Here is a 16691-nt window from a genome sequence, read left to right on the forward strand (position 1 = left end):
TATAAATACCCTCTCACTGTTCTTTAATCCCAGATGTCCTTTTTGAGGGGGGATTATGGCTCTATTAGATTTTAAAAGTTTACATTTGCTTCTCAGAATTCTTAGAAAGATGAAAAACTGCTTTAGATTTGATCCATCTGTGATTCCTACAAAATAGAGAATAGAGAAGTGAAAGTTCTTCAGTTATTTAATTTCAGCAAAACCTAGTTTGTTGTGTGTTTCAACAGAATGGCCTTTCACCGTTGCACATGGCCACGCAAGGAGATCATCTGAACAGCGTTCAGCTCTTGCTTCATCATGACGTGCCCGTGGACGACGTCACCAACGATTATCTGACAGCCCTGCACGTCGCTGCACACTGCGGACACTACAAAGTTGCCAAGGTCCTTGTGGACAAGAAGGCCAATCCTAATGCCAAAGCACTGGTGAGTCTTGAGTTAATAAGTAAAATGTTTCTGAATCAGCTTCTTTTTTGATCCTGTCTAACAAACAAAATGCCCTAATCGTAGTCTCCCATTGCCAGACCTTTGACTATAGGCATAAGGTCTGGTACACTGTACAACACTTTACAAGAGACAGTCCACTTTTATAGTTCCATAGTTCCCCCCAAAAAGAAAATTCTGTCATTTACTCATCCTCAATTTGTTCCAAACCTGTATGAGTTTCTTAAAGCTGTTGAGCGCAAAAGAATGTTGGTAACCAAACATTTAATGGAAGCCCTTGACTTCCATAGTATAGAAAAATACTATGGAAGTCAATGGCTACCGTCAGCCAACATTCTTCTTTTGTGTTCAGCAGAAAAAAAAAAAAGAAAAAAAACTCATACAGATTTAATAAAAGTGGAGGGTGAGTAAATGATGACAGAATTTTCATTTTTGGGTGAACTATTCCTTTTAAAAGGAAAAGACCACCTAAATGACTGATGTATAGCAAGCAATGTTTGTTTGTTTTTGTTGCTGTTTAGTGGCTAGTTTATCTTATATGCAATAAGTAAGTAATAGACTGGCGTGCAGGGGGAAAAAACAATACACTGAAAAAAGATTGATGTAAAAACTATTTTCACTCAGAAATTGCTGGAAAATTTCACATAGAACAGCAAGTAACACATTGAGTTAAACATAAGATTTTAAAGTTGGAGACCTGAAATACAATTTTCTTGTAAAACATTCTACATTAATGTAATAATATATTTTTCTATCTTGTTTTTTTACAACTTCATTTTTTACAGTATACAATCAAACAATCAGATGTTATTTATTGTAGTCCAAACCCTGATTAACTGAGAGAAATATGTTGATTCAGGAAAACTTTCTACTTAAATGTGGTCACTGAGGTATAAAAACAGAGCTTACTGCTCTCATAAAGTCCCAGAATTCCTTTTTCCTCCCCTTTGGCTTCCATCTTAGATGGTACCCTCCAAATTTTATATGTGAGCACTTGGAGGGAAGATTATGACATGTAACATGTTTTGTTTCTGCACAGCGCCATGGCGATCTGTAAAAAGCCTCTTTTGGCAAAGAGCGCAGTGAATACTGTCATGCTCTGAAGTAATGGTTACAGAACGGGCGTGTCTCTGCAGTTTATGAGGAAAAAAGGAAGAAAGAAAGAAAACTGTAGAAAGACAAGTCTGCCAAGCATTGAGCAGCAGAAGCCACGTGTTTTCATTCGTCTGGAAACAAAGCTTTGTTAACTCTTCAGTCATCTGGTTACGGGCAGAAAGCAACCAGAATTTCATTAGTAAGTTGGAGTAAAAGCCACCAGAATCTCTTTTTCTCTCTCTGTAGAATGGTTTTACACCACTTCACATCGCTTGCAAGAAGAACAGGATTAAAGTGATGGAGCTGCTGCTGAAACACGGAGCGTCCATTCAGGCTGTGACTGAGGTGAGAGAGCAAGATTTTTTCCTAATATCTACGTACATTTGGGCAGAGCTTGCTTTGCCATGCACTTTGTTCTCTACAGTTTAATAACTCTGAATGCAAGAAACTTTGCTTCTGGTTTTGTAAGAAATGTTGGTTGTGTGTGTGAAAACTAGATGTAGCAACCATTATAAATGGAGGGGCATTTGTCGCCACATAATTATTTATTTAGGGTTTTATTCGGCTTGTATATGATTTAAAGAACTATGACTTTAAGACCAGCCGGCTGCATTTTCAGAACAAGCAAGCTTTGGCCCATTTACCTGCATTTTACCAAACAGCCAAATATGAATGTTATGTCACCTAATTAATATTCATGAGCAAAGTTGATAAGGTTTATAAAGTGTCCCTCCTACTTTCCGATTGCTTCTCTGCCCCAAATGGAAATATTGTGCTGTTAAATGAGATTGCAAAGACTGTTTTTGTCTCAAAAAAGAGTTTTTTGTTTTTTGTTTTGCAACATTATAGCTCACAATTGCCGCTATAGTGTGGCTGATATCTGCCAACTGTAACTTTATATTATGTGATTGAATTTATGAATTTATGTTTGCCGGTCAATTTATATTTTGCAATCTGACTTTATATATCAAAACTGCTACTTAGTTTCTTATAATTTCAACTTTAAACTCACAATGTGACTTTATATCTGGCATTGTGGCTTTTAAATCTTGCAGTTGTTTCTAGTCATTGTGACTATTTCTTGTAATTGCAACTTTATATACAGTATCTCACAACTGCAACTTTATTTCTCAGCTTAGTTTAATCTGAGGCAGAGATGGGTTTTCATACATAGCAATGAAGCATTTCACAATAGAGTTAGACGTAAAGTGTTTTAATCGGATATGCTGTTGTTTTGAAAAACAACATGTGCATTTTGAAATGAGGTAATATTTGCTTTAGCATGCAGTTCCCAGTGCTTCAAAGCTGCATATTTCTGTGTCTCTGGCAGTCTGGACTCACGCCGATTCATGTGGCCGCTTTTATGGGCCATGAAAACATTGTGACTCAGTTGACAAATCACGGAGCGTCTCCTAACACGATGAATGTGGTGAGTACAGCAGTCCCCAAGCCCACCAGCACCAAACAAACCATTTCCTTTTGATAATGAAAAAACAAAACATTTTAGTGAAGCCCCAGAGTTCAGCCTTGTTCCTCTCTGGAACGTGTCATTGCTTGCCACATTGGTTTGGTCTCCCGTTTCATAAAGCCTTTTAGGGTAATAACAGTCTCCGTCCATGTGCTTAAACATACGTCTGACCGCAGATTGGAGCTCCATAGTCTACTGTAATTAGAGTACAGTCAGACTGTAATCATGCTCGACTGTTCCCCATCAGACAGACGGTGGGCCAACAGCGAGCCACTGTTACCGTAGAAACATGCTTTAAGCTTTGCTGGGTTTGTTGGGGTGCAGCCTATTGAGTGTCAAAACAAAGAAAGAAAGACGGTTTGGGCAGAGGGGCTGAGACTGATGAAAGAGCTCTGCGCACACAAAGGCTTACTGTCCAAACAGTAGTACCTTTTTTCCAGAAGCTTCCTCTGTGTGTGTTTTAGAGGGGAGAGACGGCGCTTCATATGGCTGCAAGGGCAGGACAGGCAAACGTGGTGAAATTCCTGGTGGCGAATGGAGCAGATGTGGACGCTAAAGCCAAGGTGAGTGAGAGATATGAATCTAAGTATGTGCTGCTTTATTGGTGGTTGCAAAGAGAGTGATTTGAATGAAGCCATAACCCTTCGTGTTGAAGGGCACCTATTATGAAAAATTCACTTTTACGTGTTTTTTTTATATAAATGTGTGTACACAGCCACCCTATAATGATAAAAATCCAGCCGCTTCTTTTTAAAAAAAAATCTTCATAAATCATAAGCAGTGTCTCAGAACAAGCAATTAGCAGAATCCACAAAATGTGATGCCACATTTTACAAGCCCAGCCCACAACTGTTGACAGACACTGCCGTGATAGCAGAAAACCCGCCCTGAGTGAGCCGTAAACACACAATCACAGACATAACCAACTGTGTTTTTGTAACTTAAGTTTGTTTTTTAACATAAACGTGTGTGTATTTGACAGTTTAAGCACAACAAGACATGAAAGAGAACTTTGTTTAGTACTCACATGCCGTGTGACAGACGCTTGTGATGTGTGCTTCAGATGTGTGCACTCAGAAAACCGTATATCAGAATTGTAAACTGATATGGCTTTAAAACACATGATTTTCTGTGCGAAAGACACGATAATCAAAACCAAGCAGATGTTTTTTGCATTTAAAGAGACTTGCACGAAAACAGTGTGTTTCTGTTTCTTAGAAAATCAAATCTAAAGCAGTTTTTCATCTTTCTAAGAATAGCAGAAACACACTGTTTTCGTGCAAGTCTCTTTAAAAATAGATAAAATAGACAAAATGATATAATAAATGATATGTGGGGTATTTTAAGCTGAAACTTCACAGACAGATTCTGGGAACACCTGAGACTTACATTATATTGCCAAAAGTATTGTGTCACGCCCTTCTATTGAACAGGTTTGACTACTTTAGTAATTTCCATGAGTACAAATCTTTATGTTTAAGCATATAATGATATTCTAGGGAATTGTGTGCTTCTAATTTTAAAGCAACAGTTTGGACAGGACAATTTTCTATTCATATAGATTTCTATACATGTCAGTGCCTCTGTGTATAAGGCAAGGTTCAAAAAGAAATTATTGATTTAGTCAGTGTGGAAGAACTTGACTGGTCTGCAGAAAGCCAAGTCCTAATCCAAGCTGAACACCTCTGGTGTGACTTTAAATGCAGATCTTGAGCCAAAAACTCTTTACCGAACACCAATGACTTGTACATACACTATATGGACAAACGTATTGGGACACCCCCTTTTTTAGAATAGAAAAAGGCACTTTGTGGCAACAAAGATGGAAACATAATTCATGTATTTAAAAATTGTATTTCCATCTCTGTTGCAACAGTTTTGGAAGTGTCTAAAATGATTGTACCCATATGTACAAGTCATTGGTGTTAAGCATATAATGATATTCTAGGGAATAGAAAAGTGTCCTGTCCAAACTGTTGCTTTAAAATTAGAAGCACACAATTCCCTAGAATATCATTATATGCTTAAACATTAAGATTCGTACTCATGGAAATTACTAAAGTAGTCAAACCTGTTCGTTAGAAGGGGGTGACCCAATACTTTTGGCAATATAGTGTATATTGAAATGAAACTACTGTATTGTTAAAAGTGGAGTGTATATATATATATATATATAAACCTTGCTACGTGTACTGAGTTAGGCTAACCGAGACTTGTCATAACACTTGCATATTTTTGCTCTTTTGTTGGTTTCGATTGCTTCTGTTGTCCTTATTTGTAAGTCGCTTTGGATAAAAGCGTCTGCTAAATGACTAAATGTAATGTAATGTAAATGTAATAGCTGTCTGCAATGCAAACAATCTATACTAATAGGAAACAGTTGCTTGTTTGTTTGCACTGACACAAAGACTGTCAAAAGTGATCTTCCCTGATCTTCTTTAGCGTTGCCTCATTGAATTGAGTTGTGCAGTCTTGCAAGGAAATACTAAAAAGGTCTAGCATCTTATAACCTCTTCAAAGAAAACACTAACTAGACTAACAAGTCTTATATATGTGTGTGTGTGTGTGTGTGTGTTTGTGTGTGTAGGACGATCAGACCCCACTGCATATATCCAGTCGTCTGGGAAAACCAGATATAGTCCAGCAACTACTGCAACATGGGGCTTCACCTGACGCCACCACCACATCTGGATACACGCCGCTCCACCTGGCCGCCCGCGATGGCCACAAAGACGTGGCATCCATCCTGCTGGACAACAGAGCATCTCTTGGCATCACTACCAAGGTCAGTCACACCAACAAAGCTGGGTGATTCATAAAATTTGTTGTTTGTAGCTTGTTGTCAGATAATCAGAGACGATTTGGCTGCCAACTAGGCTATTTTTAACCTCTTGATACTTTTGTTTACATTTACTATATAGACTACACTCTCAGCAAAAAAGGTTCAGAAGCTGTCACTGGGATGTACCATTTATATGTACCCTTTATGGGTAAATAAGTAGTGCTGGGCGGTATGACCAAAAATGTATATCACGGTATTTTTCAAAATTATACCGGTTTCACGGTATATGACGGTATTTATTTTTTTCATGCATGATCGGGTGTTAACCACATTTTCTACTGATTGAGAGAGGAAAAACTGCAGTAGATTGACATAGAATGCCCTATTTTACTGTCATGATGAGCGAATATTGTAGAAAAATTCCACACTAAATAGTGACTAAACACGACCCATTAATACATGTTAACCAGGAGTCACCCTCATTTATAATTGCGACATCGTCTGATAAAATCAACATGCATCTAACGTTATACTAAAGAGCGGCTATGCGGTGGTTTTGGCTATATTACTTTTTTGTCTCATGCAGCGCACTGCATGCGTCTGAGTAAACTAAAACAAAAAAGTGCATAATATTAACAGACGAACTATGCTCATATTTATAATTCCAAACAGTCGCGGTACGGCCAAATGAATGCGGTGCTTCTCTGCCGCTCGCTGCACAGAACAGACGCAGAGAGACGCGACGCTGCGCTGGGAGTCAGATCTCGCGCTCGCGGGGCAGCACTGGCGACATCTTCCAACTGAACCATAGCTAAGGTTTATCCAAAACATTCGCTAGGTTTGTCAGTTTGTATATTCTATGGAAAAAAAGCCGCTATAAGGGTTTGAAAGTTGCTAAATATAGTGCTAAAGTCACGCTCGTGTGTGTGAGACGCGGGAGCTGGTGGCAGCGGGCGGTGGATATTGTGGATGAGTTCTTCTGTGTCATCACGTTCTACAGCTTCAGAACACGCTTAGTAACACATACAGCTGTGTTCTTGCCACAATGCAATAGTGAAAAGAGACCCCTCTCAAACAGTGTGTCGCATTCCGAACGTTATTTAAATAACACCGGTATTGCGGTATTTTAAAAATTCATATCATAAGAAAAATAAACACCGGTATTCGGTATGAACCGGTATACCGCCCAGCACTATAAATAAGGTAAAAAGGTCTATCTCGTGAAAAGTACAACCAGTGACAACTATTGTATCTTTTTTTCTGAGAGTGTACTGTCCGAAAATGGAAATTAAAGTTGACAAATTTTACATCTTTTCAAAGATCTAAGGGTTTAACAACAATGTTCAGTCTTTGCTCAGTTTGCAATACAGTACAAATGAAATATAAAAGACTTAAAACCTTGATGAGATGAGTCCAACTGTCGCACTAGAGTAAATTGTGTGCAAAATGATGAGCATACAGTGAAAAGCATCCAATGGCACTTTTTATCCACTGAAGGTGCTAAATCTTAGAAATATTGATTGATTTGATTTTGCCTGAAAGATTCATCCTCCCTCTTTGGCTGCCCAGAAATTATGCAGTCTGCACAGTCTATGCTGTAAAAATGTGATCTTACTAGACTCTCACAAACAAAATCATCAAAAAAAAAAGTGTTTTAGTTGTAATATTTAATGTTTGTAATATAATGTTTACTTGTAATATACCGTATTGTCCCGAATAAAAGACGACCCTGATTATAAGACGACCCCCCTTCTTCCAGATGTACATTTTGGAAAAAGGCTTTTTGAAAACCAAATCTTGTTTTTTTTTTTTTTTTCTCTCTCTGTAAAACACATTTTTTCTTAAATTATTTTCAAATTGCATATTTTTCCTATTTTAATTGTTGTTTTGAAAGTATGGTAAATACTGGTAAAATGTACCAACAATGACATTGAAAAATATACACTTTTTGATATACCATAAAAATAACAGGTAGCATATCTTAATTATATAACATTTAGGCTATCAATCTCATAGTAGCCTACCAAAATTGTATTAACAGTAGAAGTGAAATCTTATTGTAGTCTTCAAATCTGGGTACTGTCTTATGTTTTAAAATCACTTACAGAGGAAGTTTGTTCCCATCAGGCTATGACAGTCACGACTCATGCCACTGTAAGCTTTTCTTTTTCTTTTGTTTTCACTCGCGATCTTCTAACATTATTACAACACACATTACATTACATATTTCATGGCACACTCGTTTTATGCGTTTTGGCGCCACCTATTGTTGTGGGTGTATTACTGACATGTCAAAGTCTAGACCCCGAATATAAGAATATTTTTCAGATGTATTTCCAAGAAAAAAACATTGTCTTATATTCGGGTCAATACGGTAAATTGTTATTTATTTATTTATTTATTTGTATCTTTATTTTTATTTTTTTTAGTTTTTTTTGTGGTAAAAAAAAAAAGGATGAGCCCGTTAATATGTCCAATTTCAACTTTCTTTACCATTTAACACTGTTTCAGGAAATACATACAACACAGGAAAGAAAATAGCATTCGCCAATTTTAATGATCCCTTGGTCCTAGTGTTACAATGCATCATGTTTCTGTGGTATATTTTGTTTCAGAAATATATTTTATTTCAGATAGACTAATGCTGATGTGGTTTCAATGAATCAAAATAGATTGTACTTTGAACGCACTATTAAACTGATCCACTTTGTGCTGTTTAGTGAGTCCTGCTGCTATTTTCTGTGCTCCAGTTCCACTCGTCGTTTTTAAAGTCCGTGTAAAGTGATATTAAAATGTGTTCTGAGCTTCTCACACAACAAAGAAATTTGTTAACCACCCAGCCAAATTTGAATGATAAAAAAACCCGCCAAGTAACTAAAATAAGTTATCAAAATCTTTGAAAAATAAGCAGGACTCTCTGCTCTCAAACGCTGGGGGCGTGTCTGCTGTCGGCGCTGAAACCACGCCCACTCGCGGGAAAGCGGCTGTCTAACTGTCAAATACCTCTACAACCTGAATGGATGCTACTGATGCTACCTCTAGTAGTTTAATTGGATTTATTCAGCCATGTTTGAGCGTGCAAGTTCGTTATTTAATTGTAGACACGCGGCAAGCGCGCTCAACGCGGCTCATGGTTGCTTAGCAACGGCAAACACCACAAGAGCGCAAGCTCCGGTGCGCTTTGAAAGAAAAGAAAGCGGTACAGCTCACGTTTCCATGTGTTTTTAGATGCGAATTGTGAGCGCTCCTTGTATTAAATTGTATGTATTCTGCCACTTATTGATGTCTCTGGGATAAGACCCGGGTATCCATTCACCCTAGAACCGTCCCTGCCTAGAATCTGTATCTAAAATCCCAGACATTCAAACAGACAAACTTGACCTCTCAACATAGAGTTAGTGTTAGGGGCGGGGCCATGCTCGGTGACTCCATTGCGTCATCGAGCCACCATTTTAGCCCCGCTCAAAAAATCCTAAACACAGAATTGGTGAAAAACTCCACAATTCAGTACTACATAGTTCAGAGTCTTTGTAATGTGTTTATGCAATACATTTCTAACATTTGTAATGTGTTTAGAAACAATTCTCAGAATTCTCTTTACACGGACTTTAAACAAGATTGTTTGATTGCATCCGTTCCACAAGATCGCCACCATTTTGCTTTGTCTGTGACATCCCTTGTGATGGGATGTTGATTTCTTTTTATGTGGTTTAATGGAGTGAACAGCCCCCTCCCACATCAAGCTGCAGTTGTGTTTGTAAAAAATCAGTAAATGAATTCAATTATGAATAAATTGAACATGTGAGCTGCGTTCTGCTGACAAAGTGTTATGTTGTATCTCTCAGACAGGAAGCCGTTTCAAATTATTTATTAAATTGATTATTCCGTAAAAATAATCACTATGCAGATGTGTGTCTTCCCCTTTACTTTACAATGAACAGGCCCAACCCAAAGAACTACCAAGAAATTATATTTGAATTGTCATAACTGAAAACTAAATGTGCTACATTAGAGTTAGGAACCTATTATTTCTGCAATGTAGAACACATTACACATATATACAGTATATATATATATATATATATATATATATATATATATACAGTATATAGGTATATAAATATATATATACAGTGGGGCAAAAAAGTATTTAGTCAGCCACCAATTGTGCAAGTTCTCCCACTTAAAAAGATGAGAGAGGCCTGTAATTTTCATCATAGGTATACCTCAACTATGAGAGACAAAATGAGAAAAACAAATCCAGAAAATCACATTGTAGGATTTTTAAAGAATTAATTGGTAAATTCCTCTGTAAAATAAGTATTTGGTCACCTGCAAACAAGCAAGATTTCTAGCTCTCACAGACCTGTAACTTCTTCTTTAAGAGGCTCCTCTGTCCTCCACTCGTTACCTGTATTAATGGCATCTGTTTGAACTTGTTAGCAGTATAAAAGACACCTGTCCACAACCTCAAACAGTCCAACTCCAAACTCCAACATGGCCAAGACCAAAGAGTTGTCAAAGGACACCAGAAACAAAATTGTAGACCTGCACCAGGCTGGGAAGACTGAATCTGCAATAGGTAAGCAGCTTGGTGTGAAGAAATCAACTGCGGGAGCAATTATTAGAAAATGGAAGACATACAAGACCACTGATAATCTCCCTCGATCTGGGGCTCCACGCAAGATCTCACCCCGTGGGGTCAAAATGATCACAAGAACTGTGAGCAAAATTCCCAGAACCACACGGGGGGACCTAGTGAATGACCTGCAGAGAGCTGGGACCAAAGTAACAAAGGCAACCATCAGTAACACACTGTGCCGCCAGGGACTCAAATTCTGCAGTGCCAGACATGTCCCCCTGCTTAAGCCAGTGACGCTCAGCAGCTATGTCCGGGCCCGTCTAAAGTTTGCTAGAGAGCATTTGGATGATGAATCAGATGAAACCAAAATAGAACTTTTTGGTAAAAACTCAACTTGTCGTGTTTGGAGGAGAAAGAATGCTGAGTTGCATCCAAAGAACACCATACCTACTGTGAAGCATGGGGGTGGAAACATCATGCTTTGGGGATGTTTTTCTGCAAAGGGACCAGGACGACTGATCCGTGTAAACGAAAGAATGAATGGGGCCATGTATCGTGAGATTTTGAGTGAAAACCTCCTTCCATCAGCAAGGACATTGAAGATGAAACGTGGCTGGGTCTTTCAGCATGACAATGATCCCAAACACACCGCCCAGGCAATGAAGGAGTGGCTTCGTAAGAAGCATTTCAAGGTCCTGGAGTGGCCTAGCCAGTCTCCATATCTCAACCCCATCGAAAATCTTTGGAGGGAGTTGAAAGTCCGTGTTGCCCAGCGACAGCCCCAAAACATTACTGCTCTGCATGGAGGAATGGGCCAAAATACCAGCAACAGTGTGTAAAAACCTGTAAAAAGACTTACAGAAAACATTTGACCTCTGTCATTGCCAACAAAGGGTATATAACAAAGTATTGAGATGAAATTTTGTTACACCACTGGATGCTTTAACATTGCGTGTGGGCTGATTGGTAATGGTATGAAATGGTAAAAAAAAAATAATAATTTTGTTTTGTCAAGTAATCTGCTTTCTTGCAGAAATTAATAAATTGCTGTCAGTGCGAACAACTAATGAAAACTAATGCAGTGTGTGAAATGATTTGTGAACACTTCTAGCTCACCACGAAACATCTCGGTGTTAAGTTCGGATTGCTAGATAGATATCCCAACACTAATACACAGCAGTTCATCACTGGAATAAATCATGCATCCTGACACATTTAGTATTAGCATTTATCACACAGCAGTGTTAAATCACAGCTTAAACTTAAATCAGTATTTACTAAATGTTTTCTGTATGAAATGCTTTAAATCTCCGCCTTGAACATTTAAGCTGACCAAATCAAAATCAGTGATGGGTTTGCAACTCTTGCACAATAAAGAACGATCATCTCATCCATCACGATAGCTCACCAACCTGCCATGCTGACGGAGGATTTTGCTAGCAGTATGCTGTTATATTTCCATTAGATGGAATATATTGCAAAATGCTTTCATGGAACAGCATGATGTTGACATCATGTCCATTATTAAGGAACATCTGATGATGTTTAGGATCATTTGGAGTTGCTGCATGTGGGATGTATTAGATTTTGATGTTCGTTCTCATTATGTTATTGAGCACAGGGCTCTCATTTCCACATTTCCCAGTGAATAAAGGTCCGTGGACCAGATCGGTACTCGCCTACACTCAAACTGAAACATAGTTTGAAACATCTGTCAGATTACATGGATAACAAGACATCTCTTCTCTCTAGTTAATACAGGAAATAAGCTTTACATTAAAGACCTTATGTAATGGCTTGGCAAGTGCAGTTCCCTTTTCTGTGTTGATATACTGTATTTCTTATTGCAACAGGAGGCTTATTTTGTAAATAGCCAGTAGACATTATAATGAAAAATACATTGAACTAATTTATAAAATACTCGAATTTGTTAGTCAAATTTATTTGTTTTCTCAAATTATATTTATGGTTTGGTTCAAACCTTAAATTTTGATCGATAGTAATGAAAAATCTCAAACACACACACACACACGTCTGGTTTGCTATCCTTGTGGGGACTCTCCATAGGCGTAATGCTTTTTCTACTGTACAGACCGTATATTCTATTGCCCTACACCAACTAGGGATGGGCGATATCTTATCGTTTGCGATATACCGTTGAAAATTCTCCTCACGATAAAAATTTGTCTCCTCGCGATAATAACGATAAGTCTAGTTGATGACGTAGTTTTGTGCGCGACCGATTCACTGTTCACATGCGGAGTGAAAACAAGCATGGCGGAAGGCGGACGTGAGGCTGAGGAGGAGCTTGTTGTTAAGCGAGGAGCTACCTCCACAATTTGGAACTGATTTGGTTATAGAAAATCAGATGCGGAGTAGAGGCTGACATTTTTTCGGGAATCCCACGGGTCACGGGAATCCCGCAGGATGGGAAACAAAATCGCTACGAATCACGTGATTGGGACGGTACAGGAAAAAATGTCATCGGGAGTGGGCGGGACCGGGAATAGTAATGATACCCAACTTTATACACAAATATACCTTTTATATAAATAAACTATAAACTGTATATTTTAATTCGGAACTAGTTGCCCTGTCTCGCTCTCCTCCTGTTTGCTTTGATGTGGCTGGTTAAGTGAATGACGCAGTCCGTGACGGACAGATCGTTAACGGCTGGTCTATGTGGTAATACACACTATCGTTCATCGACCTCAAATATGGCTTTTCATCTGAAAGATGTATGTAGTAGAAACTTTACATGGCCGCTCAATATGATGTTAACCTAGAGAAATGTGCGCTATTGAAGTGTTTGTGTGGAGAGTGGAGCTGAATAGCGCGCTCGCTGCAGGACAGGCGCCGGTGCGCTCACTTGCTCTTAAAATATCCGTAATTTTTGGTCATACAGATAAAAGTAGCCTAATACATCTTTCGAATCTGTAAAGACTCTACGTTTATTTGTATACACTCAGAATAACAACGAAACGTTGCGCTTTAAAGCAAACAGGGTGCTCTTTAGGTCTCTGAGCGAGAAACTTCCGTCTTTGAAAAATATATCTATAGAGAGTGAAATGTCTACTTTCAAATGAAAAAACAAAATTCAAATAGAAAACGTGTGTGTTAGCATGGATGATTTACATAAAATGTAATGTGTGCAACGTAGCCTACACTTTGCATAAACTGGCTTTCAGTTCAATATAATAACAAAAAACTAAATTTTGGGTTTTTATTCAACTAAGGTGGGCACGCTGTGATCTGTACTATATTTTTACTGTAACTGACAGATTTCGGACAAAAATAAATTAATAAAAAAAAAAAAAACGGGAGTGGGAGTAATTCTTCCGGGAGTGGAATGGGACCGGATTTTCCCCCAGTTAGTATATGTATATATATATATATATATATATATTATATTATCGTCATTGGTATCGTTATCGCAATAAATACCTGAAATTATCGTGATACATTTTTTAGGCCATATCGCCCATCCCTAACACCAACCCTACACCTAAACCTACCCCTTACAGGAAACTTTCTGCATTTTTAGATTTTCAAAAAACTTCATTCTGTGTGATTTATTAGCTTGTTTACCCCTGGGGACCTCAATTTAGGTCCCCACTGTGACACGAGTCCCCATGAGTCTATGTGTATTCAGGTTTAAGTCCCCAACTGAATAGAAAAACAGGTACACACACACACACACACACAAACAAAAAGAAAGACTTTAATGTTTATTGTGATGTCTTTTGAAAATATGCATCATATTGAAAGAAAGAACTGGAAACCATGAATCTTTAGAAGAGACTATACATCTAAATTTGTATATTGCAGCAATTACCTTTTTTTCATCCAATGAAACTCAGCCTTGACCACAGTGACGCTCAGCAGCTATTTTCTAGCTGTAGTAATAAAAGATTCCCCCAGTGTCCTGCTGTGTGATTGAGATGGACATAAAATACGAGACAACCATCACTGAGAGGCTGCCAAGTGTTACAGTGTGGGAATGTGCTGAGGAAGGACAATGAATTGATGGTGTTTTCCACGACTCCATTCACCGCAGAGCAGAGTTGCCCTCCGATAACACAGCTGTCACTGTATATGTTCAGGTTAGAAATGCATATGGTATGCTCCAGATCAACTAAACTTCAACATTTCCCAGTTTCATAAATGCAATATAAAAACCTGAAAATTGAAGTGACACTAAATTTCGATCAGTGATTATGAAAAAAGGCGATTATAAACAATGTTTTAGTTTTGGATCCATAATTTTGAGTAAATCTCATCAAAACTGCTCACATTTCATATCAAAATCTGAAATAAATAATAAATTATATTATATTTGGCTATATTTTCATGTCTGCTAATAACAGTAGTCATATATATATATATATATATATATATATACATACATATATATTAGGGGTGGCACGGTACACAGATGTCACGGTTCGGTACGTACCTCGGTTTGAGGGTCACGGTTCGATACGATTTCAGTACAACGGGGGAAAAAAATCTACTATGCTCAGTTTCTTTTCATTTATTTTTAACAGACAGTAGTGCAAATTACAATTTTTTTTTTCATCTAGATGTGAAAATACTAAATATTATTACGTTATATATATAAAAAGTCTGTTTTGTTTTCATTGTGTGTGTACACAAATAAAAGCAGACCTTTATACAGTGATTATTAATAAGACAATAAGTGTTTAAAGTTGATTCTGCTGGTATAAGGAAACAGTTGAAGTGATCGCGCCGGTGCACGCACGCACACACACAAAAACGAAACACATCAGTTCCAGCATTGCTAACTTGACAGCACAGTTGGTACTTTATCAAAATAAAATACAGTGAACCAAACATCAGCGCGCGCGCCTCTGTGTCACCGTTGTAACACGACTGAAGTACAAAGCCTATCATTTACATAATACATAATAGTTTAGCATTCAGATACGTTACATCGCAAATATGGAAATATTATGGAATATTTGGATTTGTGCCGAATGAGAGAGGTAGGATACACAAGCACAAAGCTCCATTTCGCAAACAGTTGAGGTGCAGTACAGGTCATAAACCCCGCCCTCTCCATGTAAACGAATGGGACTTCAGTCAAAATAAAAAAATAAATTACACTTCCAATACAATTTTCCGAAATATAAAAATAAAAATATTTTGGTCATTTAAGGTAGTTGTTATCACGCTGATATACGTTCAATTGTTCGTTTTTGTGATACGTTTGATTTTAGCTAGTAATTTGATGCTATAAAAATGGGTCGTGTCATTATGGTTGATTGGGTCTGCGGGAGTTTGATTCCGCGGCTCGACCTCACAACTCTACTGCGCAGACTCGGGCTCCAAACGAATCTCTACTACGCAGACTCGGGCTCCAAATTACATCATTTACTCAAGATGGCAGTGGACATACTGAGATGTATTTGCTTCACTTTTCTGTAGTGGAAGGAAGCAGAGACGCGTCGTCCATCTTTTTTTTACAGTCTATGGTCGTAAGGCCTCATGCACCGAACCGAGACGTCCGTACCGTGACAGTTCGGTACGAATACATGTACGGTGCCACCCCTAATATATATATATATATATATATATATATTAGTGCTGTCAATCGATTCAAAAATGTAATCGCGTTAATCACAGTCATGGACTGTGATTAATCATGATTAATCACAAATTTAAAATACTAGGATTTACCTGTTAATAACAAACTAGTTTAAGGAAACATAACCAAGCCACATCGCTTCAATCCCAGTATACATTTACCCAACTATTATCAAAAGTATTTCTAAATAAATACAACAAAACATTTTCTTGCGACCTTACGTGAAGTATTATGACAAAATGCATTGTGAAGAAGAATTGGACCTGTTCTGCAGGTGCAATAGAGCTAACATTTGCATCATGCTTCATAACACAATTTATGAGATTAATAGTACACTTTTACTCAGAACTCACTTCAAACCATCATCGAGTGTTTGTAATAACATACTTTTTGTGATCACATGCGGAATTTGGTCGTTTACTGTTGTTAAAATATGCTATTTATAGCCATTTATATCGCTGCACAAATTAACATTTCAGATGTACACATTCAACTCAAGAAAATCACATACAAATATCCTATCGTAATCGTGTGTTTATTATCTTATATAATCTATAGTGGCTGTTGTCAAGTTTATTTCTGCTGTGTAAAAGCCTTAACATGTATGCTCTGCTGAAACTCACATTGTTTGTGATGTTACAACCGCACTTCGGTTCTTAAGTTGCCAGGTATACATTCCAAGTATAATACACATTAGTAAAAGGATCTATTTT

At 37.8% G+C, this 16691-nt stretch overlaps 1 protein-coding gene across 40 annotated transcripts in view; it reads left to right on the forward strand.

Annotated features, from left to right (window-relative positions):
• The window catches only part of ank3b (ankyrin 3b), a 198860-nt gene that overhangs the window by 129167 nt on the left and 53002 nt on the right, over positions 1–16691 (forward strand). For all 40 annotated transcript variants that reach the window (XM_058792986.1, XM_058792981.1, XM_058793004.1 and 37 more), the window contains 5 exons: positions 228–425; positions 1785–1883; positions 2869–2967; positions 3471–3569; positions 5594–5791. In XM_058792986.1, coding sequence (XP_058648969.1) covers positions 228–425; positions 1785–1883; positions 2869–2967; positions 3471–3569; positions 5594–5791 — 693 coding nt within the window. The remainder of the gene's footprint in view (positions 1–227; positions 426–1784; positions 1884–2868; positions 2968–3470; positions 3570–5593; positions 5792–16691) is intronic.

Source organism: Onychostoma macrolepis, chromosome 12 (assembly GCF_012432095.1).
Source record: "Onychostoma macrolepis isolate SWU-2019 chromosome 12, ASM1243209v1, whole genome shotgun sequence".
In the NCBI taxonomy this organism is placed as follows: Eukaryota; Metazoa; Chordata; class Actinopteri; order Cypriniformes; family Cyprinidae; genus Onychostoma; species Onychostoma macrolepis.